The sequence below is a fragment of the Meleagris gallopavo genome, chromosome 26, assembly GCF_905368555.1.
Source record: "Meleagris gallopavo chromosome 26, MGAL_WU_HG_1.1, whole genome shotgun sequence".
NCBI classification, from domain to species: Eukaryota; Metazoa; Chordata; class Aves; order Galliformes; family Phasianidae; genus Meleagris; species Meleagris gallopavo.
In genome coordinates this window covers 5,291,920-5,306,624 of record NC_139429.1, presented here as the reverse complement: position 1 = coordinate 5,306,624, position 14,705 = coordinate 5,291,920, and the positions used below count along the sequence as shown (strand labels likewise).

The 14,705-nt window shown below is 45.6% G+C and overlaps 2 protein-coding genes across 9 annotated transcripts in view; both read right to left on the bottom strand.

The window, feature by feature from the left end:
- CEP164 (centrosomal protein 164) overlaps nucleotides 1-14,629 on the bottom strand; it is a 37,655-nt gene extending 23,026 nt beyond the window's left edge. For 3 of the 8 annotated variants that reach the window (XM_085209073.1, XM_085209075.1, XM_085209076.1), the window contains exons 1-8: nucleotides 14,479-14,629; nucleotides 13,310-13,403; nucleotides 12,834-12,945; nucleotides 12,237-12,447; nucleotides 7,545-7,703; nucleotides 6,328-6,405; nucleotides 4,067-4,174; nucleotides 1,240-1,674 (exon numbers count right to left, since the gene is read on the bottom strand). In XM_085209073.1, coding sequence (XP_085065199.1) covers nucleotides 1,240-1,674; nucleotides 4,067-4,174; nucleotides 6,328-6,405; nucleotides 7,545-7,703; nucleotides 12,237-12,447; nucleotides 12,834-12,945; nucleotides 13,310-13,391 — 1,185 coding nt within the window. In that variant the 5' untranslated portion in view covers nucleotides 13,392-13,403; nucleotides 14,479-14,629. Of the gene's footprint in view, nucleotides 1-1,239; nucleotides 1,675-4,066; nucleotides 4,175-6,327; nucleotides 6,406-6,798; nucleotides 6,903-7,544; nucleotides 7,704-12,236; nucleotides 12,448-12,833; nucleotides 12,946-13,309; nucleotides 13,404-14,478 lie in introns of all 8 variants that reach the window. The other 5 variants (XM_085209080.1, XM_085209074.1, XM_085209077.1 and 2 more) reach the window with 5 other exon arrangements.
- LOC146542766 (uncharacterized) lies at nucleotides 7,710-12,230 on the bottom strand. Its single transcript, XM_085209102.1, has one exon. It carries the CDS (start codon nucleotides 11,167-11,169, stop codon nucleotides 9,919-9,921), a length of 1,251 nt encoding a protein of 416 aa, XP_085065228.1. The 5' UTR covers nucleotides 11,170-12,230; the 3' UTR covers nucleotides 7,710-9,918.
- Nucleotides 14,630-14,705: the final 76 nt, after the last annotated feature.

Sequence of the window (14,705 nt, the reverse complement as noted above, 5' to 3'; positions counted from 1 at the left end):
GATGGGACTGGGGAAGGCAAAGAAGTGCTCTTTAAATATCCCTGATAAAGGCACTAGCTTACTGCCTCATTCATTCTGCAAGGATCTCCGCAGCTCTAAGAAGCCCCTGGGACACCAAAGTAAATTGTGAAGCCACCAGAACAGAGCCTTTTCCTCCACTTCAAAAATCCAGCATCTTGCTGTCCCTACTTGCAGTGCAGATTCCTATGTTCCCAGTCACAATGAAACGATACAGAACTGTTTAATACCCATGCAGTCCCGCTGACTTCAGCAGATGTAACCAAACAAGTAAAGAGAGCATTTATAAAAGAAAAGATGTTGGTTTTAAGCTCTTCAGGAACGCACATGTTTACCAGAATCAGTCGTATGGTTTATCATTTCTTAGACATTACACACCAGAGAAATCACCAAAATTATCAGGAAGAAAATAGATTGGAGAGGCATCATTTTTCAGGTGTCACTTTAACACTTCTGGAAGACAGGTAACAGAACTGGAAGGTGTGCATCTGACATCGTGGCTGCAGGGTCCAGGCTGTTAACCCACCCTGCACCTCATGATGCAGAACAGTTCATCCCCTGCCAGAGCCTGCACAATCGAGTGCTTTGGTGCAGCTCAGTGCTGACTGCCAGTTCTCCTCCCAGGCAGCACTACAAAGGTACTGGGCATGAGCTGCAGCTCAGGAGCCAGCCCCTAGGTATGGCCCTTCCCCTGACCTCACGCTTCCCTCTCAGCATCCTCCTGCAGAGCTGTAAACATCACAGCTGGCAGCTCACTTTACACTTTAGCCCCATCTCTACATAAGCTGAGAGAAACAACAGAAGGAGAGAAACAAAGCAGTACAGACAGCTGAGCTTGGTGTGAACTTCATTATAAAACCTGCTTGCTTAGTACAGATGGCAGCACTGAAAGCTGAGACTTATTTCTCCTCTAAGACTTGAAACATGCGTCACAGTCCAGGGTTTTTGCCTGTCAGTTGCTTTGGACAGCACTTTGTGTATGCATAGAAGAATATTTCCTAGCTCAGTACTGAAGAAACCAATCTGGGAATTCAGAGCACTCATTGCCACCCCCACCCGCCCCCCCCATAGGAACACACTGCTGATTAGGAAAGCACTTATGCTGACTAAACAGAAAATGAGCAAGTGCTCCAAATGCTTTCCTGAATCAGGGCCTTACAAAGCAATGGGAACAGCCACAGATTCCACACCAAACCAAACCTAAGCAGGCAGGTCGCTTACTTTGCCAGCATCCAGCCTGCTGTCAGCTCTCACATCAGCTGCTTCCTCCCTCATTTCATTTACTATATTTTCATCAACAGACACGGTGTCAACGGTGACAGCCAGGCTTGCCAGCTGATCTGCTTCAGCAGCTTCAGCATCTGGAGATGCAGCTCGAGGTTGCCCAGGACTGCTGGGCACGTCTGTCCCTGCTGCTCTCCCTTCCTCCAGAGACTGTGGCAGCTCATCAGCTGCAGAGACGTCACCTTGCACCTCAGCGGCTTTCTCACCCAGTCCTTCATTCCCAGTGAGTTTCTCATCAGATTCCTCTTTGTTCTGGTCAGACAGCCTACAGTGAGCATCTCCAGAAAGGGCTTTAACTGGAGTTGGAGGGCACGCATCACCAGAATCCAAGGAAGACTCTTCTTCAGCATGTCTTGATTTTAAAGACTCCTTCTAGGCAGCAAGTCAAACACAATTACAGCTATAACATTCTCTGCTCTCTCTCTGGGAGGATACTGGGTGAAAACAACACCAGTAGCAACCAGTAACAACACCAGAAAACAACGCTGGGTTCTTCTACAGCAAGCAAGAAAAAAAAAAAAAAAAAAAAGAAAAAAAATCACAAAGCCTTGGGTGACTTCAGCAAGACCAGCTTGGTTTTATTTTCATACAGGCTCTTTCAAACGAAAAGAGCACTTAAGATAAACTCATTCATTTCCTGGGGCTGAGATTACCCCACTGCTTTCGTAATCACGAGTAGCTAAGTGTGAGCAGTGGCTGCTGTAGGAACCATCAGACCCTGGGAGCTTTGCAGAAGGCTTTTATACTGAGTCTGTCTTGTAAGTGGGAGTTTGCAAGAAATTCAGCACAAAATAACTAGAGAAGGGCAGGCAGGATGCAGCCTCCCCGCTTCCCAGTGGGACAAGCTGAGTGCAGGCACTGATTCAAGCAGCCACTCTAGTCCTAGTTTGGTTCAGAACTCAACTAAGCTATTAGACAAAGAAATTGTCCCAATGTGCTTTTCCCATTGGCCTCGGGAAAAACAATCCCAAGCAAGAACTCAGTCACCCAAAGGTTCAGCTGCACCTCCCAGAGGTGGGGAGGCCCACAAAACTCACAACAAATAGCGTGACAGCCAGGAGGAAGCAGGAAAAGGTTCCCTCGTCGGTGTGCAAACAAAACTGCTTGCACTTCCTACTTTCTCACTGTTTTATTAATGCTGTGGTATCTTGTCAAACATTAGCTGCATCCTGCGTACAGCGTGTACCATACACAGACTGCATATTTTAACGATGTATTTCTATCACAGTGCAACTGGAATGCTGTCAGTTTTGAACGCGGAGCTGCGGCAAACTGGAAGGCTGTCTTGGGCACATCGTTTGTCTGAGACACCTTCTCAGGGCTGAGAAAGTCATCAATCAGACCAGAGGGGAGGACAGAGAAATCAAATCACTGGGTACTTTCCAAAAAAACTACAGTTCAGAGCCTCACCTGCAATCTGCCAAGTAATAAATGAAAGCTTATGGCCTGTTTCCAGTTCAGTGCCTGGTTAGCAGAGGTTCACAAACACCACTGAATCGCTCGCCAGCCACAGGAGGCTCTTGAAAGGCCTGGCTAACATCTCTGTGCCAGAACCCAGAAAAATGTACATGGTGGTGCCATTCCTTTAGTGATACTCCAGTGGGCCCATCTTCATGATGCTTCCTTTCATCTGGGGATAAGAGCATCTGGGACGAGTCACTAGATGTGCTTCTGTTTGGACAGATTTGGTTTGCAGTTTTCATGAGAGCCTTTCCCCAGGACATCTGATAATGTCCAAGAAAAGATGTGCCAGATGAGACCAACCAGGATTCTTAGGCTTATAAACCATAAACAGATCTTTCCCTTTGGGGAGCACATACAACAACATACAGATGTATCTGTTGATACACTGCACAAAGACCTCTCTCCAGTAAAATCTACCTCAGTTTCTAGAACATCCCAGAATAATTTCTTTACTTGATAGAATCCTTTTTTAAGGACAGATACAGAAGATTTTTGTTAACATTACACCTTAATGATGGCAAGTGTAGCTCTCCACAATAGGGAACTACGACACTCAGACACACAGGTGGAAAAGGAGGGAGGTTTTCCTTGTGTAAAAAAAGAGACCATGGATTTGCTACAGATTTCGGGGCTAGGAAGAGCCATCCAGATTATAATTGGCTTTAGCTGATCTTCCCACAAGCTGTAACACATTTCACCTGCAGCTGAGTGACACTAACATGGAATTTCTGCCTATCAAACACATTATCTCCAGACTTCCTACTGATCAGCATAACTGGAGAAAAACAAATAGGAAAAAAAACCCAGCAACCCACACTGATACCAGTGGGATCAGGTTTTTGGAAAAGCATCCAATCCAGGGATGAAAAATCAGTGCAGACAGCAGCCAACAAAACTGCATCTTATTCATCTCCCAAAACAGGATGACTATGCCACTTTGGATTTTAACAGCTTGAACATGAGAGATTACAACAAAAACCTTCACAATCCTTCTATCTTTAAAAGAGAGGGAAGAAAACAAACCACCTCATACTGCATAGAGAATTCCTCTGCTGGCAGAACATGCTCCCCTTTTGCTTCCTGATTTCAGGTTGGTCCCAGGCAGAGAAGAACAGAGTGGGGTAGGTCTGGCAGCATCTGGAAAGCATTTGCTCTTAAGTTTGCACCTCTTTCCATACACAGTATTTAAGCAGCAAAAGAAACAAGCTAAGCAACAATCAGATCCACACCACAACACTGGAAGCAGCAAAGCTCTGGGACATCATGCAAGCAGGGCTGCAATGTCAGAGCCACTCATCACCTCTCTCAGACTGCCAGCTTCCTCCATGGGACTCCTCTGGTCCTGGAGATGAGCTTCAGTGACATCAGCCACGTGACCTCCATAGTTCTCCTCTGCTTTGCTGTTATCCTAGTGAATGGGGTAACATCTGCTAGCCAATACTCACATAGCACCCTTCTGAGCTGTTGAGGTCCTCTGCCTGTGACAGGCTGAGTAAGAATGAGCACAGCAGCTCCTCACTGTGCTTCCTCAGGATGTGAAGGAGCAAGGCTGTGACACATCTGTCATCCCTCCCCTTTAACCAGCCATCGAAGCACTGATATTTTATGGGTGTCTTAATATCCTTGGAACTAGCAACACTGCTGCCTGTGCATACATCTCTGCAACACGTACACTGTATTGCATAATGTTTATTTACAGAGAGAGCTCCCTTTCACACATCTCCATCTGCTAAGAGAGCTTTGCATGTTAATCCCCCATCATATAAAGGTCCCCCTTGACTCCAATTGTTTACCCAGAGATTGACCTGTACAGAAGGCAAAGCAATAAGGCTTCCCAAGCTGCAAGCACAGCAGCCTGTGGATCACTCTTGCTGTCATGACACCCTCAATCCAGGCACTCAGAGGTGCTTCCAGGTCTTTTCCTCCTCTTGTCCCTTTCAGGAGTATCCCTGAACCTCAGCACTACACACTCACATTTCTTTTCTTTAAACATGGATACTCAGCCCTGATCCACAGATTTCACCCCATCACTTCCTAGATTCACCTTCCACAGAGCTTGATTTATGAATTCTTTCCTTCTCTCCATTTTGGAACAAAGCTGGAGAGATGGGATGCAGGATAAGAGCTCACTCATAGGAACGTTTTTCTACTGCCCTCTCATGGAGTTATGAGTGAATTATATTTTCCATGGGGCACTAATATTTTATCAGGACTGAGATATCACCAATCTGCGTTACTAGCTATTGAGACACAGCCTGGCTGTTGGGCAGCAATTGCCATTTTATAATAGATTCCTGAAGCCTTGCCATGTCACTGAAATGCCAAGACAACCCTTTGCTCTCGGACACATTAACTTTTCAGTGACAAATTGGGCTCTGACAGGCTTCTTGTTTGGAGATGAGAGAGTCGAAGTCTTTTTGTTCTGTTTTTTGGGTTTTTTTTTTTTTTTTTTGCATCCACTTTATTACAAACATTTGCAGTTCCTGTCCAGCTCTATGAATGAGTTCTCCAAATTAGTTTACAGCTTAACTTTCTGTACACTGTGAAAAGGATGAGGGAAATAGTAAAAACGTTTTAACAGAAATTAATTTGCCTTTCAATTGCTGGAACAGAATTTTCAAAGTGCTAAGAAAGGATTAACGTCAGCGCAGACAGACTGAATCACTAGAGCTGCTTGCAACGCACTTCGCATTGTCCCTTTGTCATCTTAAGCCTGATCACTGCTAAGAAAGTGCTGGCAAAGAATGCACACCCGCAGGGAAAGCAAAATGTCTGCACAAGGCAACGTGTGTACTGAACTCATTGCTGATGCTGAGAGTCTGAGCAATGTAATTTATCAGCAGTGCAAGATACAAAATGAGTTTTATGTTGTCACACACAGCAAAAGCTGCCGTATCCATTCCGCAGTGAAGTTCCTAAGAGATTCTTATGGAAATGAATGACAGTGTGAGGACGGTGTCTCCAGACTAAATTCCCTCTCCACTCTCCAAACGACAATGCTGCAATTCCTGCTGAGAATAAGCCTTCCTTCTGCACTGACAGAAAAAAAAACAACAATGAGGAAACAAACCATGCCTCTTCCTCATCAACCCTTCCTCCCACAGCATCAGCAGTGGCACCACTCAGATCTGAGACTCTCTTCTTTCTGTCATTTCTTGAAAGAAATGACTTCTGCCTTGCCCGTCACACCTATGTTGCTTTAAGTTTCTCTTTCTTCGCTCATCAGGAATTCAAGCTCCACCTCATGCTCAGGTGCTGTCAAATCAAATGCTATCTATCAGATTGGAAAGCACTCTCCTTCAAGGACAAATCTACCTTCTGATACTCTCTGCAGAGGGGCAGTGATGTGGGTATCTGGCTTCTCATATATGCTGCCCTGCTGTTGTGCATTCCTCTCCATCAGCCCTGATGTAGGCTGTTATTTCTCATGAATTACAAACAGTTCTTTGGGTACTGCTCCTGGGCTCTCACTCCTGCAGCCCACACACAGGCAGTGCAGTGCCATAGCTCCTCTTCTATTTGGGCAGTTCTGCGTTACCTGTTTGATCGTGCCTTTCTTACCTCAGATTCAAAGCTGCATCCCAGGGCACTGACATCCATGTGCAGATTTTTGAAGAGTCCTGTTGTCCTGTGGAGACTCTAAATGTTTTCAAAAAAGGAAATGGCCAAAATTGAGTTCTGATCTCTGTAATGCCATAGGCTGCACAGAAGGAACTTGAGGGTCAGTAATTCATGGAAATAAGGGAGCAGAGCCAGAGAAATATACCACAACCATAAGCCTACAGTCAGTTCATTCTGGAAATGCACGATTTGCATGTAAATGTGGATTTACAAAGAGTACAAAACAGGAGTAGACACTTTTTGGCAACTAAGAGATACACACAGGAAGTGCAGTGCAAATTGAAGCCTGAAGTCAAACTGAATCACCACAGTCATCAGCCATTACTGGAACAGTATCACTGTTTTCCACTCCTTGAGGCTTCAAGCACTGTGGTTACTGACATAAATGAGGAGCCAATACACACCAGCTACCTCATTCTCACTTCCTCTTCATTTCTCCCTTTATCCACAGCCATTGTGTTTAAAGAACTCTTCACAAAAATCAATCCCAGCAACTTCTTGGTCTCACTAGTGGGCTTGCAGATTGTGAAGTTAAAAAGGAAGGGAAATCAGAGGACAGGCAAAGTAACAGGGGAGGTACAAACCCACTGAAGCAGGCAATAGGAAAGGAAGTTTTCTGAATTCTGAGAACTTGCTCAGGATGATGCTGCTATCCTTATAGAGCCATATCAGCTAGGAGATGACATTTCTTATCAGGTTTCACTTTTCTTTACAAAAAAAAAAAAAGAGGCTCCCATCCAAAAGAATCACACCTGCAAAATCTGTGCCTCAGAACACAGATTCAGTCAAGACTGTGCCAGATGTTTTGTTTGTATCACTTTTATTAAAGGAATATTATTTATTAGCTTACACTACCTGTACAGTGTATCATGCTTCATTCGGGTAGAAATCAAAGTTCACTTCAAATCAACAGTTTTTCAACTATTGAAAATATTCTGTCTTTCAAGCTGCTAAAGAAATAAAATTTATCACTGAACCCCCCAGAAACAGCAAAAGACAAGAAACACAGTGGAACAGTAGAAGTAGTTCAGTCCACAGCATTTTAAAACAGAGGACAGGTCACAAACACTGTCTTTGAAATGTTTAAGTAACACCAAACCTGTGACCTCTTGCACAGACTGCTTTTCTGGGCATGCTTCCAGAGAAAACAATCTTACCTGAGCTTCTCCTCTGTCTGCAACACCAGAGTCCACAGAGCTCCCCATGTCCGAGTGCAGTGAGCCACGCATGATGCCAGCTGGAGAAGCCACAGGGCCACGCAGAGGAGCAAGGCTCCCCAGGGGCACCTGCACAGGTGCTAGCAGGGTGCCTGAAGGCTAGAGGATGTGAGAGAAGAACATGAGTTCACAGTTCACACTTGCTTCAGAAAGTATTCCTCAACGCAAACACTGCCGGCTAGCACGGAACCTACCATCAAGAAATTGTTCTTGAGAGCTAACACCAAACAATTACCAGCAAATGACATGTGTAGGAAACAGCAGATGGATTTACTCATCTGCTTCAACTTCCGAAGACCCATCTGAATACAGTGACCGAGTTTACAGCAGCAAGGTGATCCAGAAAACAAATGACTCCAAGATGGGAGCAAGAGCACAACAACAGTCACACTAACTCACACACCTCCCTGCACTCAAGCACAGTACCCTCTAAAGGAGGCTCTTACCAGCACAGCACCCCAAGGAAATTGGGTGGCTTTCCTTCTCGCTCTGCTCTTCAGCACAGTGTGAAACAAGTGAAGGAGAATCCAGCAACCAAGAAAGTCTCTTACTTTCTATGATTAACATCTCTAGATGGAAATCCAGGCTGCTTCCTGACCTTACACCAGTGTGCTTTTTCAGCAGGACTGGAAGTAGAAAGCAGTTCTGCTGCAGCACATCAGTAAGAAGCTCCTGAATATATCTTTACCTTTCAAAGCACATCAAGAGCCCTGGGAACCACCCAACATCCTCACCTCTGAACAATGAAAGCTTGACATCTCAAGTTACCTCCACTGAGAAATGTGACTGTTCTGCTTTACTTTGTGGAATTCAATGCCCAAGAAGTCTCACCTTTGATATACTGCACCAGTTAAATTAGAAGCAAGTGTACTCTAGGGTTTTCTCTACAGCATGCCAGTACAGCCAAGTGCTGTTGCTTCAGCAGAGCACATGCTTATTCATAAATCACAGTCCTGGTACTCAGTGTTTATACAAAATTACAGACTGAAAACAGAGTTAATTCACTTGCACACGGAGGGATAGGGAGAAGGAGATGAATGCATACTGATCCTTCTTCCACCAACTCAGTGCCACATCAATGGTAACAGTACAAATAATGTATTCTAGGCTTACCTAATTATTTTCTGCAGATGGCCATTAACCATGCATGTGGAGCAGTAGACACTAGTTGTCCTTCAGCAAAGATAAACTCACTTCCAGTGGGCTAATTAAAACTTCTTGGATAATCTACAGTTTATCTGATATTTATAGGTATAGTTATTATCAGCTGAGCACAACCACATGCTGTTAATTAGAAATCTGAGCTAGCAATTCGGTGGAGGCACAGCTGGGTACCTGCAGTAGTACAGCAAAGCAACTCATTACCACCACACACAGTGACCTTTTAGTCCCGGGGCAAGTTTTGCTTTGTTTTCAGAACAAGAGATTTGCTAAGTTCTTATTAAATTGAGGCAATTACTTTGGGACAAAGACAAAACAACCCGAAATGTTCTTCCCAGGGAAAGGGGGGCTCTGTGAGTTGAAGGCTGCAGGACATATTCCATAGCACTGATAGACAGTGACAGAGAGCAGCACCTACCTTTTCTACTTTCCACTTTTCCACTTTCTATCACTGCTGCAAGCTGAGTGCCAGGTTTACAGAGCAATGCCTTTTCTAGCAGCTTTTTTGGGGTGTTTGGTATTCAAAGAGGAAGAACATTTACAGAGAGCCCCATCACACCTGTAAACCTTCTTGGTGTCCTAAGACCACTGCAACACTGATCCAAGGACCAGTGTGTTAAGTCATACTGCCTGAAAAACAGTGATCTGGAACCAATGGGAGTAATACTTCTATTTAAGGAAAGAGAATTCATTCAAACATTTTCCTATTTTTCTCATTTAAGAAGGAAGAGACTCCATTTTTCTACATACTAGATTTGTATGCAGCTTTGCCTTACAGCTTCTATGTCTTAACTAACACATTCACTCTGGGCCTTCTTAGGCTCAAAAAAGCTTATTTCACCCTCAGTTTAGACTGTGGGTTTTAGAGAGAAAAGACTGACTTCTCCAGTGCTTACTACAAAGGATCTTAGAGCCAAAATTAAGGACTATTTTGTATGGAATGCTGCAATCCTTTTGCATTCCCTGCCAATCACCTCTTTATTTCTTTCAGAAGACACCTCCCCTAACATAAAACTAATTTGAGAAGAAATTTTGCAGTTTGTCACACTTCCTTATATATCTTCTAACAGGATGCCTTCTCCCTTTGCTCCTGAAAGTTACCTACAATGTGTGGTTTCAATCTCAATTCTCAAGACTCATGACAAAAGTGCCATCACAAAGGACAAAGTCCTACCTTATTTTCACCTGTTCCTTCACCAACCTCTATTTTGCTGTAATTCTCACCAGTTTTTCTGGTCTGGGTCACCCTCACTTCTGTGTGCTCACAGGGACTGTTGCTTCCTTGGCTGTCAGCCATCTGATAGAGACACTCAGGAGGAGCACACGAGTCTTTCATGCCTCCATCCTCCCACACTCTGGGATCCTGATCTGTCCTTCCATTTCCTTTCTTCATTTCTTTCTGTCTTTCAGCAGCACCATCAGAATCCTGGACAGTGGGTTTCTCACAGGAATCCACCACAAACCTAACACATTCAGATTCTAAGCTGGCACTTTCTTCATATTCCTGCAGGACGTGGAACAATTTCATGTTCTTGGAGCTACAATCCCTCTCTGATTTTTGGGTAGGACTGCATATCTGAGGCATGGGTGATTTCAGGAAGGCATAAGGCAGCATAGGCTCCTCCATGAAAAAGTACAGGTCCTTTGGGCTTCCAGACTCACAGTGTGGAGAGGAGAACTGATGGCTCACTCCCAGTATCTGGGGTGCATCAACACTACGAGAACTGTCCCAATCACTACTGTCACATTCTGGTATCAAATCACTTCTTTCTTCATCTTCTCCACAGCCATCTTTGACAGACGGAGAAACACTTTTTGGTGTACGATGGTACACATTAATTCCCCCCCTTGCACCTATTCCTTGCAAGCAGGGTTGCACACCCATGATCTCTTGAGGAACTCTGGATGGGTTCTCTGGTATACCACAGATATTGTCTGCTTTTATATCTGCTCCTAGTTCTATTAGCTCCATTTGCTTTGAATCCTGTCTTTCAAGTCTGCAGATGCTCTCATTATTCTTGCAGAGAATGACAGCTTGACCCAAGGCCTCATCCTGAACTTCTCTCTTACTTCTACTCTGAGATACTCTGCTGTGAAACCTTAGCTGCTCTTGAACCACCTCCTGCAAATTCCAGTCACCCATGGGACTGGAATCAAAGAGAGTCATGTCATGGTTCCTTCTTCCCTTTCTGGCTTGCAATAAGCTTGGATTTCTTTTCATATCCCCAACAGAGTTGAAACGAACATTTTCTCGTACTCCCAAAGGTATATCTTGGCCCTGGTGGATATATACATCAAAGCTGCTGAAAGATGGGCCACTTCCTACAGTTTTCACATCAGTTAAGGTTTGGCATGGCCTGTTGAATGCTGATACAAGTGTGGGATGCAGTTTGTTTGGCCCCATGCCTGCAAATTGTCTCCATGAATCATTTATGTGTGACAGACTCCCTCTGCCTTCATTTCTAATCTGGCTATCTGGTTCTGGCTCAGGATTCTCCTGCCCAGGGGACAGAATGGCACAGGGTATATGACAAAAGGATGTTGAAAGAAGAATCCCTCACTGCGTTTCCTAACTAGATAAATAATAGCAAATAACTGAAACATATCGCATATCTATCTATCTATATCTATCTATCTATCTATACAAACCCTTATCTAAAGTACAGATTTATATGTAATAAATATGGCACATATATAAAGCAGTGTGCAAATTTTGGAGCACTTGAAGTCATCTGTATGTGCACAAAAGAAAGATAATCATATTAAAGGCCTGAGGTTAAAGATGCCTGTGCTTTTAGTGGCAATACAAAACTCTCTTTCCCCACTCATATTTACCTCTTTACAGGCTAATGAAAGGAAGGCAGGAATGAATTCCATCACTTAGAATTCTAAAGGGCATTTGGCTATGCTTCCAGCTACAAAAAGCACAGTGACCAGCCTCACCTGTGTTCCGTGTGTGGATACTACAGCAACAAGCACAGACACCCTCTATTGTCTTCTCCAAAAGAAAATCCCTCCAGCACACCAAATGTAGTCCAGTTTCCCTCCCTCTCTCCACAAAACTGCAAATAAAAGCTCTCTGCCCTAATGAGAGTATGTCATAAACAAGCAACAAATTCAGGTCCAGAGCTTAGTGCTTTTTTTTTTTTTTTTTTTTGATTTGTTTGTTTTTTTACTTTTCCTTAAGAATGGTCAATATCCACAGAACCAGCCACCTTAGCCCAGGTGCTTTTCATCAGTAGCATCACAGGGCTGTGAAAGAGCCACTAAAGGTGTGCACCTCTGGGTGTGTGATCCCATTTCCCTTGGATTTTCATCAGACTCATAGCCTGACAGAATCCCCAGTCAAGTGATTGCTCTTCCCATCCCAAAGCAGCAACTGTACAGCATTACCCCCTAATTCAGCCACTCATCCTCTGCCAGCCTTCTTGCTCCTCCCCAGAATCACTGCATGCAGCAGAGCCTACTTACAGCATGCTGCTTCGGTGACTGCTTATCCTTCTTGTCTTTCTTATCTTTTTTGTCTTTCTTCTTCTTTTCTTTCTTTTTCAAGCTGCCATGTGCCAGCAGCTTCCTCCGTTCCTGAGCAACCAGCTCTCTGTAATAGTCATCACAGGGGTGGTCCCACATGGACTGGCCGTTGTTGAAGTTGAAATAGTAGATATCACCAGTGACATCCTGGCTGTGTGACAAAAACAGTGTGAGAACACAACAGCAACTTTAGCTCTGCACAGACATGGTCTCATTCAAGGGCTTTCAAAGGCTCTGAAAACATTCTTACTGCACCACACAATCACCTCACATTCACTGAACAGCAGTACAAGGCCTCCAAGAACCCAGAGGCTTCAGTGTGGTGAAAAAGCCCTCCTTGGGAATGCTCACATCTTCATTCAACTTGCGAAACCTTTTTTCCTCTTCTTCAACCACCCCAAAAAGAACCCAGGAAGTACCTGCATGTATTTTTTCCCCTTGCCAGCTGATACGCTGCTCTGACAATCATAAACACAGCAGAGAAGGCCAGCAGAGACCAGCAATCTTATAAACCAGCTTCTGAGAGGGTTCTCTCACCACGGCTTCCACTGGGGTGGTAATGGGGCCACAATGCCTTCCCTGGCCAGCCACATCAGCTCAGGCTCCTTCTCTGGGTCAATGCCGATGTCTCTCGCAAAATCCCGGATTTCTAGGGAAACAGAACAGGAATCTGTAGAGATGGTCTACACCAAGCAGTACACAAAGCCAGCTTCAACAGCTAAAGCAATGGACACAATGGGAAATCCCACTACTCAAAACCGTCCAAACAGGTCTGTGTGTCAGTGAATGTGCCAACATGTCTTCCCTGGTAGGTGAAGCAGAGGGATAGAGACTGCAAGATGGCAAATACCCTTGTAATCAAAAAGCTAGTTTTTCAACTCTATCTGACATCTGCTTTTATCCACTATCCTGAATCATGCTCTCCCCAGTTCCCATTTTCGTAACGCTCCTTGAAATAACATAGCAAGCTTGAATTGCTTATTGCAGCTCCTAGGAGGATGAGCATCTATTACCTTGCTCACTGGGAACATATGTCTCATCATAATCTTCTTCCAGTATGATCTGGTCACCAATACGTACGACACCTCCTTCCATGGCTCCCTGCACCTGGCAGCAGGAAGGAAGCAACACAAAAATCACAAGGAGCAACTGCAGCCAGACAGAAACAAAACTTCCCATCACACAGTGCATGGCAGATCCCCACAGGAAACTCAACACTGGAACTGTGGAGGAGAACAAGGTGCACTGGGAGTCACCAAGCATGGATGCAGACTGAGAACAAAGTGGTAAGGCAGCCAGAAACTGAAAGCCCTCACTTCAGCGCCAAGGGGGAAGAAGATACCACAGTTGGCCACAACATTGTCAGCTACCACCCTGCAGACAGGAAGACAAGGCAGGCACAGCTCTGCCCTGCTCACAGCACTCCCCCACTGCAGCACTGATCAAAGACCTGAGGCTGATGCTGACAAGAGGTTTGAGTCTCCCAGGCTTTCCAGCACCTACAAAGGAAACGAGCCCTGGCTTTGGGCACTTTTCAGATAGATAAGGGAAAGATGAAATAAGAGATGGTAAGAAGAGTTTTCCCAGACCGCAGAACTGCTTTTTGAGAAATCCCTGGGCTGAATCTGCTCTGCCTAGGGACAAACTAGCTTCTCTCAGCAACCCAATTGGCCTCTCCCATGTTCCCAGGGGGCATTTTGAAAGCTAAAAGCAGATCTTAATTTACCACACCCCATCTCAAATCTCTGCAGGATCGCTTCAGTATTTAACTTAAACTCCACAGACACAGATTTGAGGCCGTGCTCCTTCAGAGCCCATCACCACGAGCTCAGTAGATCGCAGCACTCTCTCGGGCACACGAACGGTCTCAGCCAACAGCTGAGCCTCCAGTGCTGCTCACCCCATGCCCACAGCCCTGTCGCAGAGTGAGGCCCAAAGGCAGCAATTCATCCGGGCAGCTCCAGACACAGCCGCTAGGATCAGCCTACCCGCTCTTATTCCTCCTCTCCTCTCCCCCCGCCACACACGCGGATAATTAACGCGTTCGTGCAGCCGCAGCGGCCCAGAGGAGGGGCACGCAAAGCTAGTCGAGAAGGAGCCTTTTACGAGCAGATAGAAGCATTCGAGCTGTAGGAGGGCTCGGCAGACCGAGGCCCGCCCCGCTCCCGGCTGTCATCCTCACCCTTCGCTCGGTCCCACCGGGCGCTCATCGGGCCGGGCCCCGCCGCGCCGCCGCTTCCATGGACGCCCACGGGTTGCCCGGGTCCGCGCAGCAACCACATCCGGGTCACGACGCCCTCATCGGCCCGCCCCCCGCCGAGCACTATTGGTCAGCGCTGTCACCGCCCGGCTCTCGATTGGCTGGAGGGCGGTGGCGCGCGCAGTGCATGCCGGGGGCTGTAGTTCGGG